General features: G+C 41.9%; 1 protein-coding gene across 3 annotated transcripts in view; it reads right to left on the bottom strand.

Moving 5' to 3' along the window:
- The window catches only part of ogdha (oxoglutarate dehydrogenase a), an 82,589-nt gene extending 59,543 nt beyond the window's left edge, over nucleotides 1–23,046 (bottom strand). For all 3 annotated transcript variants that reach the window (XM_020476283.2, XM_020476264.2, XM_020476280.2), the window contains exons 1-2: nucleotides 22,921–23,046; nucleotides 8,579–8,963 (exon numbers count right to left, since the gene is read on the bottom strand). In XM_020476283.2, the coding sequence (XP_020331872.1) occupies nucleotides 8,579–8,803 (225 nt within the window). In that variant the 5' untranslated portion in view covers nucleotides 8,804–8,963; nucleotides 22,921–23,046. The remainder of the gene's footprint in view (nucleotides 1–8,578; nucleotides 8,964–22,920) is intronic.
- Between the last annotated feature and the right edge of the window lie 247 nt (nucleotides 23,047–23,293).

Genomic DNA, 23,293 nt, shown 5'->3' with positions numbered 1-23,293 from the left:
CTCTGTGCTACAACAAACAGGGCCTATCCTGTAACTCCCAGTATTTTTTGAGTCATTAAATATTATACACTCCTGTATTTTAGATTGCCAAATCAACATTTGGATATATCTGAAACCAACATCTTGTTGATGGTACAGCTCACATAAATATACTGCTCAAAAAAATAAAGGGAACACTAAAATAACATCCTAGATCTGAATGAATTAAATATTCTTATTAAATACTTTTTTCTTTACATAGTTGAATGTGCTGACAACAAATTCACACAAAAATGATCCATGGAAATCAAATTTATCAACCCATGGAGGTCTGGATTTGGAGTCGCACTGAAATTTAAAGTGGAAAACCACACTACAGGCTGATCCAACTTTGATGTAATGTCCTTAAAACAAGTCAAAATGAGGCTCAGTAGTGTGTGTGGTCTCCACGTGCCTGTATGACCTCCCTACAATGCCTGGGCATGCTCCTGATGAGGTGGCGGATGGTCTCCTGAGGGATCTCCTCCCAGACCTGGACTAAAGCATCCACCAACTCCTGGACAGTCTGTGGTGCAACGTGGCGTTGGTGGATGGAGCGAGACATGATGTCCCAGATGTGCTCAATTGGATTCAGATCTGGGGAACGGGCGGGCCAGTCCATAGCATCAATGCCTTCCTCTTGTAGGAACTGCTGACACACTCCAGCAACAAGAGGTCTAGCATCATCTTGCATTAGGAGGAACCCAGGGCCAACCGCACCAGCATCATGGTCTCACAAGGGGTCTGCGAATCTCATCTCGGTACCTAATATGAGGATTCTGTGTTATGCACTATAGCCCGTTACCATACATCGGCAGACTCGACAGCCTTGGTTTCTCAAATGATTGCCTCGCCTGGTTCATCAACTACTTCTCTGATAGAGTTCAGTGTGTCAAATCGGAGGGTCTGCTGTCCAGACCTCTGGCAGTCTCTATGGGGGTGCCACAGGGTTCAATTCTTGGACCGACTCTCTTCTCTGTATACATCAATGAGGTCGCCCTTGCTGCTGGTGAGTCCCTGATCCACCTCTACGCAGACGACACCATTCTGTATACTTCCGGCCCTTCTTTGGACACTGTTAACAACCCTCCAGGCAAGCTTCAATGCCATACAACTCTCCTTCCGTGGCCTCCAACTGCTCTTAAATACAAGTAAAACTAAATGCATGCTCTTCAACCGATCGCTACCTGCACCTACCCGCCTGTCCAACATCACTACTCTGGACGGCTCTGACTTAGAATACATGGACAACAACAAATACTTAGGTGTCTGGTTAGACTGTAAACTCTCCTTCCAGACTCATATCAAACATCTCCAATCCAAAGTTAAATCTAGAATTGGCTTCCTATTTCGCAACAAAGCATCCTTCACTCATGCTGCCAAACATACCCTTGTAAAACTGACCATCCTACCAATCCTCGACTTTGGCGATGTCATTTACAAAATTGCCTCCAATACCCTACTCAACAAATTGGATGCAGTCTATCACAGTGCAATCCGTTTTATCACCAAAGCCCCATATACTACCCACCATTGCGACCTGTACGCTCTCGTTGGCTGGCCCTCGCTTCATACTCGTCGCCAAACCCACTGGCTCCATGTCATCTACAAGACCCTGCTAGGTAAAGTCCCCCCTTATCTCAGCTCGCTGGTCACCATAGCATCTCCCACCTGTAGCACACGCTCCAGCAGGTATATCTCTCTAGTCACCCCCAAAACCAATTCTTTCTTTGGCCGCCTCTCCTTCCAGTTCTCTGCTGCCAATGACTGGAACGAACTACAAAAATCTCCGAAACTGGAAACACTTATCTCCCTCCCTATCTTTAAGCACCAACTGTCAGAGCAGCTCACAGATTACTGCACCTGTACATAGCCCACCTATAATTTCCCAACTGTATTTAATTTTTATTTATTTATTTATTTTGCTCCTTTGCATCCCATAATTTTTATTTCTACTTTGCACATTCTTCCATTGCAAAACTACCATTCCAGTGTTTTACTTGCTATATTGTATTTACTTTGCCACCATGGCCTTTTTTGCCTTTACCTCCCTTCTCACCTCATTTGCTCACATTGTATATAGACTTGTTTATACTGTATTATTGACTGTATGTTTGTTTTACTCCATGTGTAACTCTGTGTCGTTGTATCTGTTGAACTCCTTTGCTTTATCTTGGCCAGGTCGCAATTGTAAATGAGAACTTGTTCTCAACTTGCCTACCTGGTTAAATAAAGGTAAAATAAAATAAATAAATATGTGATTGAATATTATCTGCTGTTGGCTTGTGTGGATATATGTATGTGTTATGCAACATAGCTGACTTGAAACATTGTCAACAGTTTCAGGGCCATGGGCCTTTCTCATGATGGAAAAATACAGAATAACATGAAGACAGGAACTGTGCAATGAGTTGGCAGGGGCACATTCAGAACGTAGTGTTTTGCGAGAACAAACGGTCTTTTGTTAGATAACAAGAGCCAGGTGCGAGATAACGGTATCGAGCATGAGCGCATAGATATTCTTCACAGCAACATCTATCAACTGAAGCGCTTAGGGGGCTGGGACCAGCCTCTGCGCCAACAATCAACAATAGGCTGGGTGAGTTTAAACCACGCCCAGTCTCTACTCTGACAGGCCGGCTCGGGAAGCAGGAACTATTTCTGTCAGGGTATATTTATAATATCTTTGTCAAGAACAAGTCAGTTCTCTGTTTGCCCTGCGAGGTGGGACAGAGAGTATATAAGAAAATTGCATTTACCACTTATTGCTTATTTGCTTAGCTAATAAAAAACACATAGTATACAATCTGTGACTCACTTGTCGTATTTGTCCTGATACCAGATTCGAATTGACGCAACTCCATCACTAATGGCAGTCAGGCTACCTCTGGCGAGCACATGGAGGGCTGTGCGGCCCCCCAAAAGAAATGCCACTCCACACCATGACTGACCCACCGCCAAACCGGTCATGCTGGAGGATGCTGCAGGCAGCAGAACGTTCTCCACGGCGTCTCCAGACTCTGTCACGTCTGTCACATGTGCTCAGTGTGAATCTGCTTTCATCTGTGAAGAGCACAGGGCGCCAGTGGCGAATTTGCCAATCTTGGTGTTCTCTGGCAAATGCCAGGGCTGTAAAGCACAACCCCCACCTGTGGAGATCGGGTTCTCATACCACCCTCATGGAGTCGGTTTCTGACCGTTTGAGCAGACACATGCACATTTGTGGCCTGCTGGAGGTCATTTTGCAGTGCTCTGGCAGTGCTCCTCCTGCTCCTCCTTGCACAAAGGCAGAGGTCCTGCTGCTGGGTTGTTGCCCTCCTACGGCCTCCTCCACGTCTCCTGATGTACTGGCCTGTCTCCTGGTAGCGCCTCCATGCTCTGGACACTACGCTGAGAGACACAGCAAACCTTCTTGCCACAGCTCGCATTGATGTGCCATCCTGGATGAGCTGCACTACCTGAGCCACTTGTGTGGGTTGTAGACTCCGTCTCATGCTACCACTAGAGTGAAAGCACCGCCAGCATTCAAAAGTGACCAAAACATCAGCCAGGAAGCATAGGAACTGAGAAGTGGTCCGTTGTCACCACCAGCAGAACCACTCCTTTATTGGGGGTGTCTTGCAATTGTAATTGCCTATAATTTCCACCTGTTGTCTATTCCATTTGCACAACAACATGTGAAATTTATTGTCAATCAGTGTTGCTTCCTAAGTGGACAGTTTAATTTCAAAGAAGTGTGATTGACTTGGGAGTTACATTGTGTTGTTTAAGTGTTCCCTTGATTTTTTTGAGCAGTGTATATTCTGTCAATCGATAAAGGCAGACACATTGAGGTTTGATCGAAAATATCCATATTTATTTTATGGTCCTTTATCCAGCTTCGGTACACTGGCAATGGTGTTTGACTTGGTGGGCTGTGGAAGCCGAGTGATTAGGGGGAATGGTCTTGTCCCGTCTGTGGTGTACAGCCAGCTGGATAAGACTGCCGAAAGTGGTGTAGGGCTCGTAGATCTTAACCACAAACTGTTTGGACCTCTCGCAGAAGATTCGCTGGTAATGCACATCCACTGGAAAGACATGGTTGGTACCGTTTTACACTTTTTGTGGAAGGGATGTAGGGCAACACACCATTGTTGGTAAAGGTGTCAACCGATTGGGAGACAGACTAGTGTAGCGTTTAGGGACAATGAGGGACATTGGCAGCTACTTTTGAGAGGAAAGATCATTCAACAAAGTGAATGCGCTGGGGGGCTGTAGAAGGTGTGAAAAGTCTTAGTAGTGCAGTTCTTAAACAGTATGTATTTATTAACTTATTCGATATAGGGGGCGGGGCGCTCTTTTAATTTTTGGATTAAAAAAACTTTCCCGTTTTAACTTCTTGAACCTCTAGGGGCAGTATGTCATTATTGACTAAAAAAAACGTGCCCGTTTTAACTTCTTGAACCTCTAGGGGCAGTATGTCATTATTGGATAAAAAAACGTGCCCGTTTTAAGCGCAATATTTTGTCATGAAAAGATGCTCGACTATGCATATAATTGGCAGCTTTGGAAAGAAAACACTATAAGGTTTCCAGAACTGCAAAGATATTATCTGTGGGTGCCACAGAACTCATGTTACAGGCGAAACCAAGATGATACTTTAACCATGAAATGGGCAGAATTATCGAAGCTCTGTTTTCTATTGTCTCCTTATATGGCTGTGAATGCGCCGGGAATGAGCCTGCCCTTCCTATCGTTTCTCCAAGGTGTCTGCAGCATTGTGACGTATTTGTAGGCATATCATTGGAAGATTGGCCATAAGAGACTACATTTACCAGGTGTCCGCCTGGTGTCCTTTGTGTAAATCAGCGCGTAATCTTCAGTTGTGGCCATTTGCTCCTGGGATTCAGAGGGAAAGCACACTTCGACGAACGATGTATCATCGAAGAGATATGTGAAAAACACCTTGAGGATTGGTTCTAAAACAACGTTTGCCATGTTTCAGTCCATATTATGGAGTTAATTTTGGAAAAAAGTTTGACGTTTAGATGACTGAATTTTCGTTTTTTTTTGGTAGCCAAACGTGACGCACCAAACAGAGCGATTTCTCCTAAACAAATATTATTTTTGGAAAAACTGAGCATTTGCTATCTAACAGAGTCTCCTCATTGAAAACATCTGAAGTTCTTCAAAGGTAATTATTTTATTTGAATGATTTTCAGTTTTTTGTAAAAATGTTACCTGCTAATGCTAACACTAAATGCTACGCTAGCTATCAGTACTGTTACACAAATGCTTATTTTGCAATGGTTGAGAAGCATATTTTGAAAATCTGAGATGACAGTGTTGTTAACAAAAGGCTAAGCTTGAGAGCAAGCATATTAATTTCATTTCATTTGTGATTTTCATGAATAGTTAACGTTGCGTTATGGTAATGAGGTTGAGGCTGTATTCATGATACCGGATCCGGGATGGCTCGACGCAACAGGTTAAACAAGATATTTTGTCACGAAAAGATGCTCGACTATGAATATAATTGACAGCTTTGGAAAGAAAACACTCTGGCGTTTCCAAAACTGCAAAGATATTATCTGTGAGTGCCACAGAACTGATGCTACAGGAGAAACCAAGATGACATTTCACAGGAAATGCCCCAGATTTTGAAGGCGCTGTGTTCCAATGTCTCCTTATATGGCTGTGAATGCGCCAGGAATGAGCCTACACTTTCTTTCGTTTCCCCAAGGTGTCTGCAGCATTGTGTGATATTTGTAGGCATATCATTGGAAGATTGACCATAAGAGACTACATTGACCAGGTGCCTGCTTGGTGTCCTCCTTCGAAATTATTGCGTAATCTCCAGATGCGTGCATTTTTCCATTTGCTTCAGAGGAGAAACCCAACTGCTACGAATGATTTATGATCGAATAGATATGTGAAAAACACCTTGAGGATTGATTCTAAACTACGTTTGCCATGTTTCTGTCGATATTATGTAGCCAAACGTGATGAACAAAACGGAGCGATTTCTCCTACACAAACAATATTTTTGGAAAAACTGAACATTTGCTATCTAACAGAGTCTCCTCAATTGAAAACATCAGAAGTTCTTCAAAGGTAAATTATTTTATTTGAATGCTTTTCTGTTTTTTGTGAAAATGTTGCCTGCTGAATGCTAGGCTTAATGCTATGCTAGCTATCAATACTCTTACACAAATGCTTGTGTAGCTATGGTTGAAAAGCATATTTTGAAAATGTGAGATGACAGTGTTGTTAACAAAAGGCTAAGCTTGTGAGTGAATATATTTCTTTCATTTCATTTGCGATTTTCATGAATAGTTAAAGTTGCGTTATGGTAATGAGCTTGAGGCTATGATTACGCTCCCGGATACGGGATTGCTCGACGCAAGAAGTTAAGGATCCCATTAGCTCCAGCCAACGCAGCAGCTACTCTTCCTGGGATACAGCAACATTAAGGCAGTTTAATGTATTGTTGTGTATGGGAGATTGAGGAGGAATAGCACCTTTCAATCGATCGTTCTCATTCACAACAATACTGTCTATGTACAAACAAAACCCCTTCCTCACCTCAAAGACCTGTAAAAGATCTGTAAACCTCCCCCTGCCCATTGACTTTGACAGGTCATTCTTCTCAGTAGTAGCAGGGGATTTTTGTAGATGTGTATTGTGTTTTGAGAATATACATATATTTTATTTATTTAATAAAATATTTATTTTACCTTAATTTAACTAGGCAGGTCAGTTAAAAACAAATACTTATTTACATTGACGGCCTACTCCGGCCAAACCCTAAACCGGACGACGCAGGGCCAATTGTGCACCGTCCTATGGGACTCCCAATCACGGCTGGTTGTGATACAACCTGGAATTGATTTCTGCCCAATGACCACTGATCTTCTTGAAATCTAGCTGGGTAGATAGCCAATGAGCTGAGGTAAACGCCAGTATGTAATGGTTTTGGGTTGGACCACCATTCCTTGTTTGTAATCGCACGCGTAAGGAACTCCATTCTCGCCTTGACGATCAGAGGAGTTGCTGTAAGGCTTTTTACGTGCAGCTGTATTTCAGAAAGTTGTATTTTCAACGATTTCATTGAAGATATCATGGTGAATAAATCAGGAAAAGCGAAGTCAAAGTCTAAAGTGAAAATGAGAGATTTTTTGTTTGAGGAATCTTGGAGTGTTAGGATTCAAACGAACTGAGGAGCTGTTTCTGCAAGGACAGGACGTACTTCTGGACGGGTAAGTGCTAATGCCGTTTTCTGAAATATAAAAAATATATGTATAAAAAATTGCAATGAAATGTGTGGTTTGTTTGGGTGTGTTGGTTTGTTTGGGTGTGTTGGTTTGTTTGGGTGTGTGTGTGTGTATATATATATATATAAAACTTTTTTTTTTTTTTTCCCATGTCAGATTATATTTTCCATTTTTTTATTCAAATGGAATGGAGTAGAACAGCAAACACTGCGCCTGCTACTCCTCTCCATTTCCATATGAAATAGCCATTGGGTGCTGTTCAGGAGAGGGCAGGCCCACAACAATGGCCGGAATTGAATGGAACAGCACTTCACCTTTGTGACTGTTCCCTCTGCTCTATACAATACATATCTGTTTATTTTATGTGATGATAAAAGGCTAATACAATATAAATATAGCTATCTAGCTACATTTCTTAACAAAAGACTTGCGTCTTAGTGTGCCAGAGCGCAGAATAACTGATGCCTTTTTGAAAGCGCAACACCCGTTGAATATGTCTGGTGTCAGTGAACTTCGTCAACAAAGCATTTTTCAATTGTTGCCAACAGCAGTTACAGTCACCAACGCTCTGGATAACATGAAAAAAGCCTAACCAGCTCTGCTATGGCGAGTAAAATGGTCAGAGTGGGGTGTTCTCTCATACGTGTCTGGACGTAGCTAGCCAATGTCAGCCAGTTAGCTTAGGTGCTTGACTGTCATTGTGAGGTCAGAGCTCTTAGAACAACCCTACTTATTGGCCAGAGCGTCCAGTGTGCGCTCTGAATGCGAAACCACAGATAAAGTGAGTAATGTTCAGTGAGCTGTTCTTTCTCTCTCTTAGATGTCTGGAAGTAGCTGGCAAGTTTGTACAGAACTGGGATCAACCCTCAAAGAGATGTGTGGCTAAGGATTAAGAGGGTGTGAACAAAGCTGAATGGGTGTAGACAAAGAGGGGCTCTCCTCTCCAATAGTAGTACCAAAACATTGAAAGACTGTTCTCTCAATAACGAGTTGATCAGCTTTCAAAGCATAATTTCTTTCCCATTGTTTCCTCAAATGTAGTGTATGATAACCATTTTGTAGCTCTGAGTTTCTACTTTTATCCAATGTAGAAAAACTGAAATTCAAATGTTGCTACATAAGACCGAATACAGGTGGTGAGTCACATATGCTGGGCTAATTATTGTCGATGTGTTAACAAAGCTGCATCTACCCATGAATTTCACACTGCGAAAGAACCCCCCCCCCCCCAGAGATAGAAAGATCTCACTCTGTAGGAGCTGGATGCCCTGCGAACACCCCACTCCTCCGGGGGTAAAGGGCCTTACCTTATGAACACTCTTGGGGTCCTCTAGCCATGAATAGTACATCTCCTCCACATAATTGGAGCTTGTTCCATTGAGGAAAGGCTCGGCAGCCACAGGCGCGGTGTAGCACCTAAATGGCTGAAAAGTCCTTGGTACGGCCACACGCCTCTGCTGTGAAAAGTTCTGAGCAGTCTGAGAGGCTGTCAGCGGCCGCAGCCGGGCAGCGCAAGTCCTTAAGCGATGCATCGCAGTCCTTTAGCACACAACTCGCCTGTCTCTCCAAAACAATCACAGAGTGGGATGGAGACTCCTTTCACTTCAACCAAACTGCAGTCAAATGATCCACAGGAAAACTTTTTCCAGGGGGCCTTTGGTTTTCACTTGTCAGCGGTGTTTGTTTCCTAACCTGCAAAAGATTGAGAGGTTGTGTGATTATATAGGCAATGTGTAATGAGTTCAGAGTGAAAGGGACAGCCTGATGCATAAAAAAAAGAGGGTAAAGCAAACATATGTCACAGCCAGCCCCTGCATATACACAGAGTAATGACAACTGTCAATATTAAATTGCATTATTGGTTTTAAGGGAAAGAAAGTACTATTTAATGAGTGTCATCACTGATCCTCCAGGGATATGAATACTGCATGCACAATGTTGAACTGTGTTATGTTTGCTTTACTGGTCAAAGAGATGACTGAGTGCTCTGGTTAATGAGAGTGTTGGCAATGTTAGTCTAGTATGTGTTTTGTAGCATCAGAATCTTCATTACTCATGACAACATACACAGGTTGGGCTCAAATATTCCGGTGCAGCTGGATGTGAACTGTTGGGCATTTGCAATAATACATGGCCAATTTAAGTAGTGAGTTGTGTAAAAATAGTAATATGCGGGTGGGCTATGAAGGACACAGGGATTCTTATGTTTATCTGATCGCTAAAGTGTGTTATTCTAGACAGAAACTGATATGTTTGTCTTATCATAAGCAGGATAAATTGAGGGTAATCAGTCAGTGTAAAATGAATCTGTCTGCTTATTGTCATAAAATTGAGGCAACTACTCCCACCTCAAATTAAATACAGGAACCTGCTCACATGAGTGACAAGCTAGCTGCATGCTTAGCAAGCTAGCTACTTCTTGACAAGTTAGATATCATGTTAGCTAGTATGGAAATAGCTGGAGAGAACATGTTCTGTGTAAACCAAAAAAGGTAGTTAAGAACCCATTTTAACAATATATGTGGTCTTCCTGTATCTACAAGAACATGTATCCCTTCCTGAAGCTACACCTATGTTTTGAGCATATCCATACTTGTAACCTAACATAGCAGGACCACTGTGAAGCAGGCGAGAATAACTAAGTACTTCCGGGTCATGGGTTTTTAGAATCCTTCAGAATAAAATTCTTGACCTGTGTACTTTGTAAATTAATAATTAGGGTGTAAATTATGGAAATTGTGCACAATTATCGATATATTTTATACTAGTTATCATAAAGAATCATTTAAAGTATATGATAAGCGATAAATATTTTTTAAAGTATTTTTTTTCGTGTGAAAATTGTGCATATAGGCTCTGTATTTAAATATAATTAAATACAAAAATTCAACAAAAAATAACTTGTTGATGCCTTTGAATTCATTTTTAGAAACACAGGTTTTTCCAGTCTGTGGCTTCAGGCTAATGCGATGGTGCCTGGAGAGCCGGCTAGCAGCGGAGAATATCCTCTCCACACTTGCAGAGCCACTGGGGATGTGTAACACCATTTTTGCCAGTCTTGCCAGGCTGGGCAAAGCTGAATATTATTTTTCTATTGGTAGGCCTAAAAAAGATTTTTAGGCAAAATAACTCAATCAAAACAGAAATCTCCTTGAACGTGGGAATACGCCAGGCCTAATGGGCCAAAATCAATAATGGCCTATTGTATAGATAATAGAACAAAACGTTTGTTTATAAAAATCGTTGCTACAATGACAATTATCTACCCACCCAATTTATTTTAGCATGCGCAGGTAGTAAGTACACCATCATACTTTTGGGATAAGTGTCTTTTCAGATCCCACAATGATTCTTCAGTTGTGGACACTCTTGCTCTTTGTCCTCAACTTTGTAAAGTCACCTTGATATAATTTTCTTTATGAAAATATTTAGCGAACTCCATGACTGTGGCTAAAGCAATCTAATTCCACCAGCATGCGTTTCCAACCCCTAGCTCTGCACAAGGTGAAGGTAAATTGGCAAAAATATTTACAATCTGACAGCTAAGATCGCTCAATTACAGTATGAAAAAAAAAACATTTAACTTGAACAACTACCCCACCTAGTGTCCATTTAAAAGCACAACTAATGATGGAATTGAACTCACCCCTAGGTGGCCCATAAAGGGCGGGAATTTGGCAAAATGGACTCTGAATATATGGTTTGTTGCTGTTGCATTTTATTGTGTTGTAACATGCGGTTGGCTACCTGCAAGGCCTGGGAAAGGATAAGATAGTTGGTTGTGGGTGATTGGTGTTGGCCTATGTATTATAGCCAAATGAAGAGTTTCTACTAGAGGTCGACCGATTAAATCAGAATGGCCGATTAATTAGGGCCGATTTCAAGTTTTCATAACAACATAATTTTTGGAAACTGATTTGGCCATTTTTTTTTTTACATCTTTATTTAACTAGGCAAGTCAGTTAAGAACACATTCTTATTTTCAATGACGGCCTAGGAACGGTGGGTTAACTGCCTCGTTCAGGGGCAGAACGACAGATTTCCACACAGTCAGCTCGGGGGATTCAATCTTGCAACCTTACGGTTACCGAGTCCAACGCTCTAACCATCTGCCTCTCATTGCACTCCACGAGGAGACTGCTTGTTATGCGAATGCAATAAGCCAAGGTAAGTTGCTAGCTAGCATTAAACTTATCTTATAAAAATCAATCAATCATAATCACTAGTTAAACTAGTAATATTGTCAACCATGTGTAGTATCTAGCGTGTCCTGCGTTGCATATAATTGATGTGGTGTGTATCGTTGCTCCAATGTGTACCTAACCATAAACATCAATGCCTTTAAAATCAATACACAGAAGTATATATTTTTAAACCTGCATAGTTAGCTAAAAGAAATCAAGGTTAGCAGGCAATATAAACCAGGTGAAATTGTGTCACTTCTCTTGCGTTCATTGCACGCAGAGTCAGTGTATATGCAACAGTTTGGGCTGCCTAATTTGACAGAATTGCACGTAATTATGACATAACATTGAAGGTTGTGCAATGTAACAGGAATATTTAGACTTATGGATGCCACCTGTTCGATAAAATACGGAACGGTTCTGTATTTCACTGAAAGAATAAACGTCTTGTTTTTGAGATGATAGTTTCCAGAATTGACCACATTAATGACCTAAGGCTTGTATTTCTGTGTGTTATCATGTTATAACTAAGTCTATGATTTGATAGAGCAGTCTGAGCGATGGAAGGCACCAGCAGGCCCGTAAGCATTCATTCAAACAGCACTTTTGTGCGTTTGCCAGCAGCTGTTTATGACTTCAAGCCTATCAACTCCCGAGATTAGGCTCGTGTAACCGATGTGAAATGGCAAGCTAGTTAGCGAGGTCCACGCTAATAGCGTTTAAAACGTCACTCGCTCTGAGAATTGGAGTGGTTGTTCCCCTTGCTCTGCAAGCGTCGCGGCTTTTGTGGAGTGATGGGTAGCGCTGCTTCGAGGGTGGCTGTTGTCGTTGTGTTCCTGGTTTGAGCCCAGAGAGGAGCGAGGAGAGGGACAGAAGCTATACTGTTACACTGGCAATACCAAAGTGCCTATAAGAACATCCAATAGTCAAAGGTTAATGAAATACAAATAGTAGAGAGAAATAGCCCTATAATTCCTATAATAACTTCAACCTAAAACTTCTCACCAGGGAATATTGAAGACTGATGTTAAACGGAACCACCACTTTATGTGTTCTCATGTTCTGAGCAAGGAACTTAAACGTTAGCTTTCTTACATGGCACATATTGCACTTTTACTTTCTTCTCCAACACTTTGTTTTTGCATTATTTAAACCAAATTGAACATGTTTCATTATTTATTTGAGGCTAAATTGATTTTATTTATGTATTATATTAAGTTAAATAAGTGTTCATTCAGTATTGTTGTAATTGTCATTATTACAAATAAATAAAATAAAATGTAATATATATTTTTTAATAAATTGGCCGATTAATCTGTATCGTTTTTTTGGGGGTCCTCCAATAATCGGTATCGGCATTGAAAAATCATAATCGGTCGACCTCTAGTTTTCACTCTATAAATTGATGTGTTTCGGTAAAAAAGTGTGTTTCTTAAACATAAAGACAAAAATGTCTATACCTTTCAGCTCTTTAATACTAGGTTTGGGCATCGTAACACCATCAAGGGATTTACACTATTACCAGCTTAGTACACAAGGGGGCGCCCAAAAAATGCCAACAAGCCCGTTGGGCATCGATTACCAGAATGCTAACAAAATTAGCACAATAGCGAATTTCCAAGGAGGCTGTTAGTTTGATATGCTAACGAGGGAATCCAGCTCATAAAGTTATACCTATAAGTAGAAGCTATTTAAATGTATTTTTTGGGTGATTTTGGACATTTACAAGCGAATGTGAATGAGAGATAATATGCAAACGAACAATGATTTGACGCATTAATGGCTCTCCAGCAGCATGTCTACAACCTGTGTCTTTGTGAAGTCTGGAGTTGCTGGTAAGTGAATGAGCTTACAATGAAAAAGCATTTTTTCCCAAAATTGATGCATGATGGCTATCACATTTCTAATGTTTAGGTCTAACAAAGAAAGCTACATTTCCTAATGTTTTGCTTAAAGTTAATCTTGCAATTTACCTGAGAAAGATAGTCTGGCTACACCGAGAAAAATAACAGAGAAAAGTAGTTACACATCATTCAGAGCCCCGTCTGCTGATAGAATGCAATTTGTGAATTGTTGTGAATTGAGTTTAGAAGTACAACTGAAGCACAAACTTAGTCTGATGCCGAGCAGAAATTGCAAACATTTAAAATCAACATTTACAAAACTCAGCAAGACAATTCTGCATTAACACCACTCCACCCCACAGGGCCGACATCCCCGTTATTTGCAAGAGGAAGCGACGCAGGTACAGAGGACAAAGAGCCGGATGCCTGGTCAGGACCCGGAGAAGGCGAGTGGGACAGCTGCCATTACCGGCAATACTACTCGCCAACGTGCAATCATTGGACAATAAATTAGACAAGGTACGAAAACGATTATCCTACCAACGGGACATCACAAACTAATATCCTATGTGTCACGGAATCGTGGCTGAATGACAACATGGATATTCAGCTATCAGGAGACACTGCACTGGGAAGATAGAACAGCACACTCCGGTAAGACAGGGTGGGAGGGGGGTGGTCTGTGCATATTTGTAAACAACAGCTGGTGCACGAAATCTAAGGAAGTCTCTGGATGTTGCTCGCCTGAAGCAGAGTATATTGTGATAAATTGCCGGCCACACTACTTGCCTAGAGAGTGCTCAGCTATACTTTTCGTGGCTGTTTATTTACCACCACAAACAGATGCTGGCACGAAGACTGCTTATTTCCTTATACAGCTGACTGAATGAAAACAGGAAACCACTCAGAGGTAGAGCTCCTAGTGGCCGGAGACTTTAATGCAGAGGAACTTAAATCAGTTCTACCAAATTTCCATAACATGTTAAATGTGCAACCAGAGGGAAAAAAAATTCTAGATCACTTGTACTCCACACAGAGATGCGTACAAAGCTCTTCCACACCCTCCATTTGGTAAATCCGACCACAACTCTATCCTCCCGATTCCTGCTTACAAGCAAAAATTAAAGCAGGAAGCACCCGTGACTGTCTATAAAAAAAGTGGTCAGATGAAGCAGATGCTAAACGACAGGACTGTTTTGCCATCACAGACTGGAACATGTTCCGGGATTCTTCCGATGGCATTGAAGAGTACACCACATCAGTCACTGGCTTTATCAATAAATGCGTCGAGGACATTGTCCCCACAGTGACTGTACGCAAATACCCCAACCAAAAGCCATGGATTACAGTTATCATTCGGACTGAGCTAAAGGGTAGAGCTGCCGCTTTCAAGGTGAAGGACTCTAACCCGGAAGCTTACAAGAAGTCCTGCGGCGAACCACCAAACAGGCAAAGCGTCAATACAGGGCTAAGATTGAATCATACTACACCGGCTCCGACGCTTGTCGGATGTGACAGGGCTTGCAAACTATTACATACTACAAAGGGAAGCATAGCCGAGAGCCACCCAGTGACACGAACCTACCAGATGAGCTAAATCACTTCTATGCTCGATTCGAGGCAAGAAACACTGAGGCATGCATGAGCATCAGCTGTTCCCAACGACTGTGTGATCACGCTCTCCATAGCTAACGTGAGTAAGACCTTAAAACAGATCAACATACACAAGGCTACGGGGCCAGACTACCAGGATGTATGTTCCGGGCATGTGCTGACCAAATTGCAGGTGTCTTCACTGACATTTTCAACATGTCCCTGATTGAGTCTGTAATACCAACATGTTTCAAGCAGACCACCATAGTCCCTGTGCCCAGGAACAAAGATAACCTGCATAAATGACTACAGACCCGTAGTACTCACGTCCGTAGCCATGAAGTGCTTTGAAAGGCTGGTAATGGCTCACATCAACACCATTATCCCAGAAACCCTAGACCGCACCCCAAATTGCATTACAGCCAAACAGATCCACAGATGAAGCAATCTCTATTGTACTCCACACTGCCTTTTCCCACCTTGCCAAAAGGAACACTTACGTGAGAATGCTATTCATTGACTACAGCTCAGCGTTCAACACCATAGTGCCCTCAAAGTTCATCACTAAGCTAAGGATCCTGGGACTAAACACCTCCCTCTGCAACTGGATCCTGGACTTCCTGACGGGCCAACCCCAGGTGGTGAGGGTAGGTAGCAACACATCTGCCACGCTGATCCTCAACACTGGAGCGTGCTCAGTCCCCTTCTGTACTCCCTGTTCACCCACGACTGCATGGCCAGGGACAACCAACACCATCAAGTTTGCAGACGACACAGCAGTGGTAGGCCTAATCACCGACAATGAGACAACCTATTGGGAGGAAGTCAGAGACCTGGCCGGGTGGTGCCAGAATAACAACCTATCCCTCAATATAACGAAGAGTAAGGAGAGGATTGAAGACTACAGGAAAAGGAGGACCGAGCACACCCCCATTCTCATCGACGGGGCTGTAGTGGAGCAGGTTGAGAGCTTCATGTTCCTTGGTGTCCACATCAACAAACTAGAATTATCCAAAAATACCAAGACAGTCGTGAAGAGGGCACGACAAAGCCTATTCCCCTCAGGAAACTAAAAAGATTTGGCATGGGACTTGAGATCCTCAAAACGTTTTACAGCTGCAACGTCGAGAGCATGTTGCATCACTGCCTGGTACGGCAATTGCTCAGCCTCTGACCGCAAGGCACTATAGAGGGTAGTGCGTATGGCCCAGTACGTCACTGGGGCTAAGCTGCCTGCCATCCAAGACCTCTACACCAGGCGGTGTCAGGGGAAGGCCCTAAAAATTGTTAAGACCCCAGCCATAGACTGTTCTCTCTACTACCGCATGGCAAACGGTACCGGATTGCCAAGTCTAGGACAAAAAGGCTTCTCAACAGTTTTTACCCCCTAGTCATAAGACTCCTGAACAGGTAATCAAATGGCTACCCGGACTATTTGCATTGTGTTCACTGTAAGGTCTACCCGTTGTACTCGGCGCACGTGACAAATAGACATTGATAAGTTTAACTTGATATACATGGAGACTTGATCAAGCTAGACCGATTGACTACCTCCTTGTCTCTTTCTCTCTTGAATCAAAATGTTTAAAAAAGTATTGATAGGAGAGCATGCAATCTGATCTTCATCTAATTGGCCTTCACATAACTCACAGAAATTCCACGCGGACTGGGATATCGGACATTTAAGGAAAGTCTACTGGAGGACAATTTATTCTTAACTAGGACAATATCATTTATAACTGCATTTTTTTCGGAACAATATAAACTCAGCAAAAAATAAATGTCCCCTTTTCAGGACCCTGTCTTTCAAAGATAGTTTGTAAACATTCAAATAACTTTACAGATCTTAATTGCAAAGGGTTTTAAAACACTGTTTCCGATGCTTGTTCAATGAACCATAAACAATTAATGAACATGCACCTGTGGAACGGTCGTTAAGACACCAACAGCTTACAGACGGTAGGCAATTAAGGTCTCAGTTATGAAAACATATGACACTAAAAGAGGCCTTTCTACTGTGCTCAGATAAGTGCTCAGATTGTCCACAATAGGCTGAGAGAAGCTGGACTGAGGGCTTGTAGGCCTGTTGTAAGGCAGGTCTTCACCAGACATCACCGGCAACAACGTCACCTATGGGAACAAACGCCAGACAAGACTGGCAAAAAGCACTCTTCACTGATGAGTTGCGTTTTTTTCTCGCCAGGGGTGATGGCCAGATTCGCGGTTATCATCGAAGGAATGAGCGTTACACCAAGGCCTGTACTCTGGAGCGGGATCGATTTGGAGGTGGAGGGTCTGTCATGGTCTGGGGTAGTGTGTCACAGCATCATTGGACTGAGCTTGTTGTCATTGCAGGCAATCTCAACGCTGTGCATTACAGGGAAGACATCCTCCTCCCTCATGTGGTACACTTCCTGCAGGCTCATCCTGACATGACCATCCAGCATGACAATGCCACCAGCCATACTGCTCGTTCTGTGCGTGATTTCCTGCAAGACAGGAATGACAGTGTTCCGCCATGGCCAGTGAAGAGTCCGGATCTCAATCCCATTGAGCACGTCTGGGACCTGTTGGATCGGAGCGTGAGGGCTAGGGCCATTCCCCCCAGAAATATACAGGAACTTGCACGTGCCTTGGTGGAAGAGTGGGGTAACATCTCACAGCAAGAACTGGCAAATCTGGTGCGATCCTTGAGGAGATGCACTGCAGTACTTAATGCAGCTGGTGGCCACACCAGATACTGGCTGTTACCCCCCTTTGTTCAGGGACACATTACATTTCAGTTAGTCACATGTCTGTGCCACTTGTTAAATTGATGTCTCAGTTGTTGAATCTTATGTTCATACAAATACTTACACATGTTAAATTTGCTGAAAATAAATGCAGTTGACAGTGAGAGGATGTCACTTTTTTTTGCTGAGTTTATGTTCAGCAAATCCCCTTGTTTGGGGGTACCTTTAAATGTACCTTCAGAGGTCATTCAATTCAATATTCATCATATTACGTATTGGATCTTTAAAAAATACAACTTTTGCATTACCCTGCAGTTTACCTATAAAATGGTTAAGTAGACATACTTGGTATTCTTATCACAAAATATATAAATGAGCGCTCCACAATGAATTTCAATAAACAAGATCCTGCAACCATGGAGAGTTAAATACCTGTCTATTTATGGAAAAATTACACGGATTAACTCCTTAGTCATATCATAACTCGGATTACTCACTTATGGCGCTGCCTACTCCTGATGATTCGTTTTCCAATCACACAAGTCAAGAACTTTGAAAGTTTCTTCAAGTGCAGTCGCAAAAGCCATCAAACGCTAGCTATTATAAAACTGGGTCTCACGATGAAACTGGACCGCCACAGAAAAGACCCAGAGTTACCTCTGCTGCAGAGGATCAGTTCATTAGAGTTACCAGCCTCAGCAATTGCAACCCAAATAAATGCTTCAGAGTTCAACTAACAGACACATCTCAACATCAACTGTTCAGGGAGAATCTGTTATTTGGTCTGATGAGTCCAAATTTGAGACTTTTGGTTCCAACCGCCGTGTCTTTGTGAGATGCACCGTAGCTGAACAGGTGATCTTCGCATGTGTGGTTCCAACCATGAAGCATGGAGGAGGTGGTGTAATGGTGACACTGATTTATTTAGAATTCAAGGCACACTTAACCAGCCTGGATACCACACCATTCTACAGCGATACGCCATCCCATCTGGTTTTTGCACTTGGTGGGACTATCATTTGTTTTTCAACAGGACAATGACCCGAAATACACCCCTAGGCTGTGTTAGGGCTATTTGACCAAGGAGAGTGATGGAGTGCTGCATCAGATGACCTGGTCTTCACAATCACCCGACCTCAAACCAATTGAGATGGTTTGGGATGAGTTGGACTGCAGAGGGAAGGAAAAGCAGCCAACAAGTGCTCAGCATGTGTGGGAACTCCTTCAAGACGGTTGAAAACTGACTTCCTCATAAACCTGGTTGAGAGGATGCCAAGAGTGTGCAAAGCTGTCAAGGCAAAGGGTGGCTACTTTGAAAACACTCAAAATATATTTAGATGTGTTAAACACTTATGGGTTACTACAGGGATCCATGTGTTATTTCATAGTTTTGATGTCTTCACTATTATTCTACAATGTAAAAAATTGTGAAAAGAAACTCTTGAATGAACAGTTGTCTAAACTTTTGACTGCTATTGTATATTTATGTACTATTATAGACAATTGTATGCTGCTTTTGTTGTTAAGGGGAGTGAGGTGTTTCCACAAGTATAGGGTATAAAAGGATGTATCTGTTCAATTTGTATTTCTTTATATGTCCAATAAAAATTAGGGATGCACGATAAAAAAAAGTATTTAAAAAAAATATATATATTTAAATCGGTGAACATATTGGAATTGGCCGATAATAACTAAAAATGCCAAAATCGGTATCAGCCGATGTTAAAAACAGATGTCCCAGCTGCCATGTATATAACGTTGGTACATGACGTAATAACAGCACGTAAAATGTTGCGTTGCATGTGCAACACAGCATTCCTACCCAAGGCCACACAATGTCTGCTGTGTGGATCGAGCAGTCATTTGAAGAAAAAAAAATTCAGCAAGACAACTCAAAAGCGAAATCCATTAAAGCCAACATAATGGAATTCATGCCCTTGACAATCGACCGTTCTCTGTCGTAGGGGATGTTGGTTTTCGCCAACTGGTCGAGCACCGGTACACACTACCAATTGGGCTATTTTTCAGATGTTGCCCTACCGGAGTTAAACAGTAACAGTGTCACTGCTATTAGCTTCACAACATATATACTACGGAACGCTGTTTGCGTCTTTGTGTGTCAAAAAAGATAAAGTAGCACTGTCAAAGCTGTGCAAAAACATCTGCAAACAAGCAAACACCACCCACAAACCATGTGTTTACAATACCGCGTTGGTAATAAAGCATCATTTGTTCGACCACAACTTCTGGGGTAGCTATTTTTAGCTTGGTACCTAGCTAGCACCAACACAACCAGCCTGAAAACAATGACCTACAGAAACTGCAGTAATGTTCATTATTCTTAGCAATGATTTAGGAATCCTTGTGAGTAAGTATTAGCTAGGTTGCCACTTATCGCTCACCTATTGAAATTTAACTTCAGTTCATGAAAATAAATAGCTGGCCAGCTACTTAACCCTGTTGCCCAAAGCTAATGTTAAAAGCAGCCAGCTAGCTTCATCTGGCTAGTGAGGGTCAATGAACCGAGTTAAGTGTTGTGAAGCTAGCCACAATGAGGAATTTGCGGTTAGCCTTCAAATGCAATTCTTGAGGTGGAGTAACTCTGCAAGATCACAGTCAAACCTGTTTTTAATTTTCTTTATGGGGGCATGTTTGTTAACAATACCACTGAAAATATAAAGGTCCAAGCTGATCATATACCATTTAACAGAGGCCAGTTCACGAAGGAAGGCTTGCTCATTAAAGTTTGACAAATCAGAACAGGTTGTTTCACTGAGCAGCCATTATGAACACAGGCTGTAAAACAGTGATCACTAAAGTCATTACAGAAAACACCAGACTGATTATTTGTGAGGATATCAGAGGTGAGTAGCCTTTTCTGAGTGTTTGGAGTCAACCAGTGCTCCAACCAGTGCTCCAACCAGTGCTCCCGCACATTGGCTAACCGGGCTATCGGCAGTGTCCCACCACCCGCCAACCCCTCTTTTTACGCTACTGCTACTCTGTTCATCATATATGCATAGTCACATTTACCATACCTACATGCACATGCTACCTCAATAAGCCTGACTAACCGGTGTCTGTATGTAGCCTTGCTACTGTTATTTTCAAATGTCTTTTTACTGTTGTTTTATTTCTTTACTTACACCCACACCCACCTTTTTGTTGCACATTTGGTTAGAGCCTGTAAGTAAGCATTTCACTGTAAGGTCTACACCGGTTGTATTCAGCACACGTGACAAATAAACTTTGATTTGATTGGTAATAATCTGAGAAATATTCAGGGAGTCCCATTGCTTTAAGACTTGGTCAGGTGGTTTAAGCAGGTCCCAGTTTAAGTCACCAAGCAGGACAAATTCAGAATTAGTGTAAGGGGCCAGGATAGAGCTTAGGGCAGATAGAGTACAGGCCAGTGCTGATGGAGGACGATAGCACCCAGCAACAGATAAGTTATTTGAAAGTTTAATGCATAAAACCAGCTAATCACATTTTTAGTGTACAGACTTGGTTGAGACAACCGAGCACTGAAGGTGATCCTTGGTAAAGATTGCCACTCCCCCACATTTGGAAGATCTGTCTTGCCGAAAAAGGTTATAACCAGAAAGGTTAACGTCAGTATTCAAAACACTCGTCTCAGTAATGACCAACACATCTGGATTGGAGCTGTGAACATACTTTGAATTGATCTATTATAAGTAGTAAGCTTCTAGTGTTAACGTGCAGGCCCAAAATGAAAAACATACGGAACATAGTGTAATACAAATGGGCTAAATAACAATGGGATTTAAAATGTATAATAATAGCAATATTATTATACATCATGTTTTGTTATTTTAATTACTGTGTAATCTTTCATTTTAATCTTTCATTTTAATGCTGTTAAAAAATATGTCAATGTTATAATATTATTTGTGCTATTATGACTATTCACTTTGATATTGTTAAACATTTCAAGTCTGCTAACATTTCCTAATAAAATGTTATGTCGGCCATTTGTATATATTTTTTAATCATCTTTGCGTGACTTATATTTTGAAGGGAAATCGCCAAGGTCAGCGCTTTATTCTTGCAAGGTCTTGCTATGACCTCTGAGAAGCCAGCAAGAATAAGCAAGTGTAGAATGACGCCTACGCAGAGTCCCTACTTCCGTTTTTCAGTGGAAACGGAAGTTGTAAAATACTTAGAGATATTAGAGAAATGAGATAGATATCACATTGGATATGACAGGAGGAACATAACGCCTCAGCTAGCAGACTGTTGATCAATCGCGTTCACAATTGTCATGCTGCGTCACTTGTTGATAAGAACATCGTCACGCACTCACTTCTCAAAGTCAGGCTATGGATCAAGAAACCTGCCCATTTTTCTCAAAAGTAGGTAATGTCACGCCCAATTGACTGCCATTCCCTCCTTGAACGAGAGCTCGCCTAGTCAAGGAATCTCCCAGAATGCACCGCTCAGCCCGTGGCCGACGCATGGGCAAAGTAGACAACGGGGCGGGGGCTTGTATGATTAAAATTAAGTTTCCCTATCTCCTCAAATGTATCTCTGACAGCAACCCTGAAAACCGGATGTTAGCGCTTTTGTGGAACCGCATAGGTTACCATACTTCAAACATTCTCCACTCCCCTTCATCGCCCAATGCGAACCCGCCCAAGTTCTTTTCTGAGGAGCCTACTGGTTCTCTAAACGAAATCCCGGTTAAAAATAGTCCCAGACCATGTACCAGTCGTCCTGCAAAACGTCAATCACTTTATCCTTTAGACGTTGGTTTCCAAAAATATTTCTAGCTAACAAGCTAGAAACGGCTTTATTCTCACAACTGTTGGTCTGTAAACTTCATATGAGTTATATAGTCTACTAGATAACTTGACTAAGCTATTAAACAAAGGGGAAGGACCTGCTTCAATTACATTCTCACTCACACCAGATAGCTAGCTTGCTAACTAGCCAGCTACTACGCTAGCTAACCAACGTCGTTACCTAGCAAGGTTGTAGCCACTAACTATTAACGTTAGTTATCTACTATGACTGACCACAACACATAACGTGTGAATGTTTCTAATTAAAAGATACAATTGGAAAATGTGGAAAAAAATATGACTTTGCTAAGGCTCTTTTGATTCGCTAGTTTAGCTAACGTTAGCTAGCTAGCCAACTCCTCGAGAAACGCTAACGTTAGATAAGCTAACGTACTTTATGGCAGTGACTGCCGGGCCGACAATGTTCCTCTTTCAAGCAACAAAAGCACTTAATTCAAATATCCAGACGTTTAAAGATTTAAATCACGGCTCACCAACTCTGTTCTGCCGCGTTGCCCTCTGTCTTAATGGAAATGACAGCGAGTAGCAACACCAAAAGCAACTGCGGTGTGAGAGTCGAGACACCTATGTGAAGCTAGCCACAATGAGGATTGGCCACAGTTGTGCTATTTGCGGTTTGCCTTCAAAATAAAAGTTCCTCAAAGAAAGTGACGCAAATGATTAGAAAAAGTGGAATCATTCCATATTTGGACTAGAATATGATGAACAAGGTTATAGTGTTATATAAATTCAACAAAATATAATTAGTTAATTTGACAAAAGAAATCACACTGTGGCTGTGACTTCAGATTTGCATTGTGGGCATACTATTTCACTGCACAACCTTACCTATGGATTGTGACTCAA

This window comes from Oncorhynchus kisutch, linkage group LG3, assembly GCF_002021735.2.
Source record: "Oncorhynchus kisutch isolate 150728-3 linkage group LG3, Okis_V2, whole genome shotgun sequence".
In the NCBI taxonomy this organism is placed as follows: Eukaryota; Metazoa; Chordata; class Actinopteri; order Salmoniformes; family Salmonidae; genus Oncorhynchus; species Oncorhynchus kisutch.
This window is presented reverse-complemented; position numbering and strand designations above follow the sequence as displayed.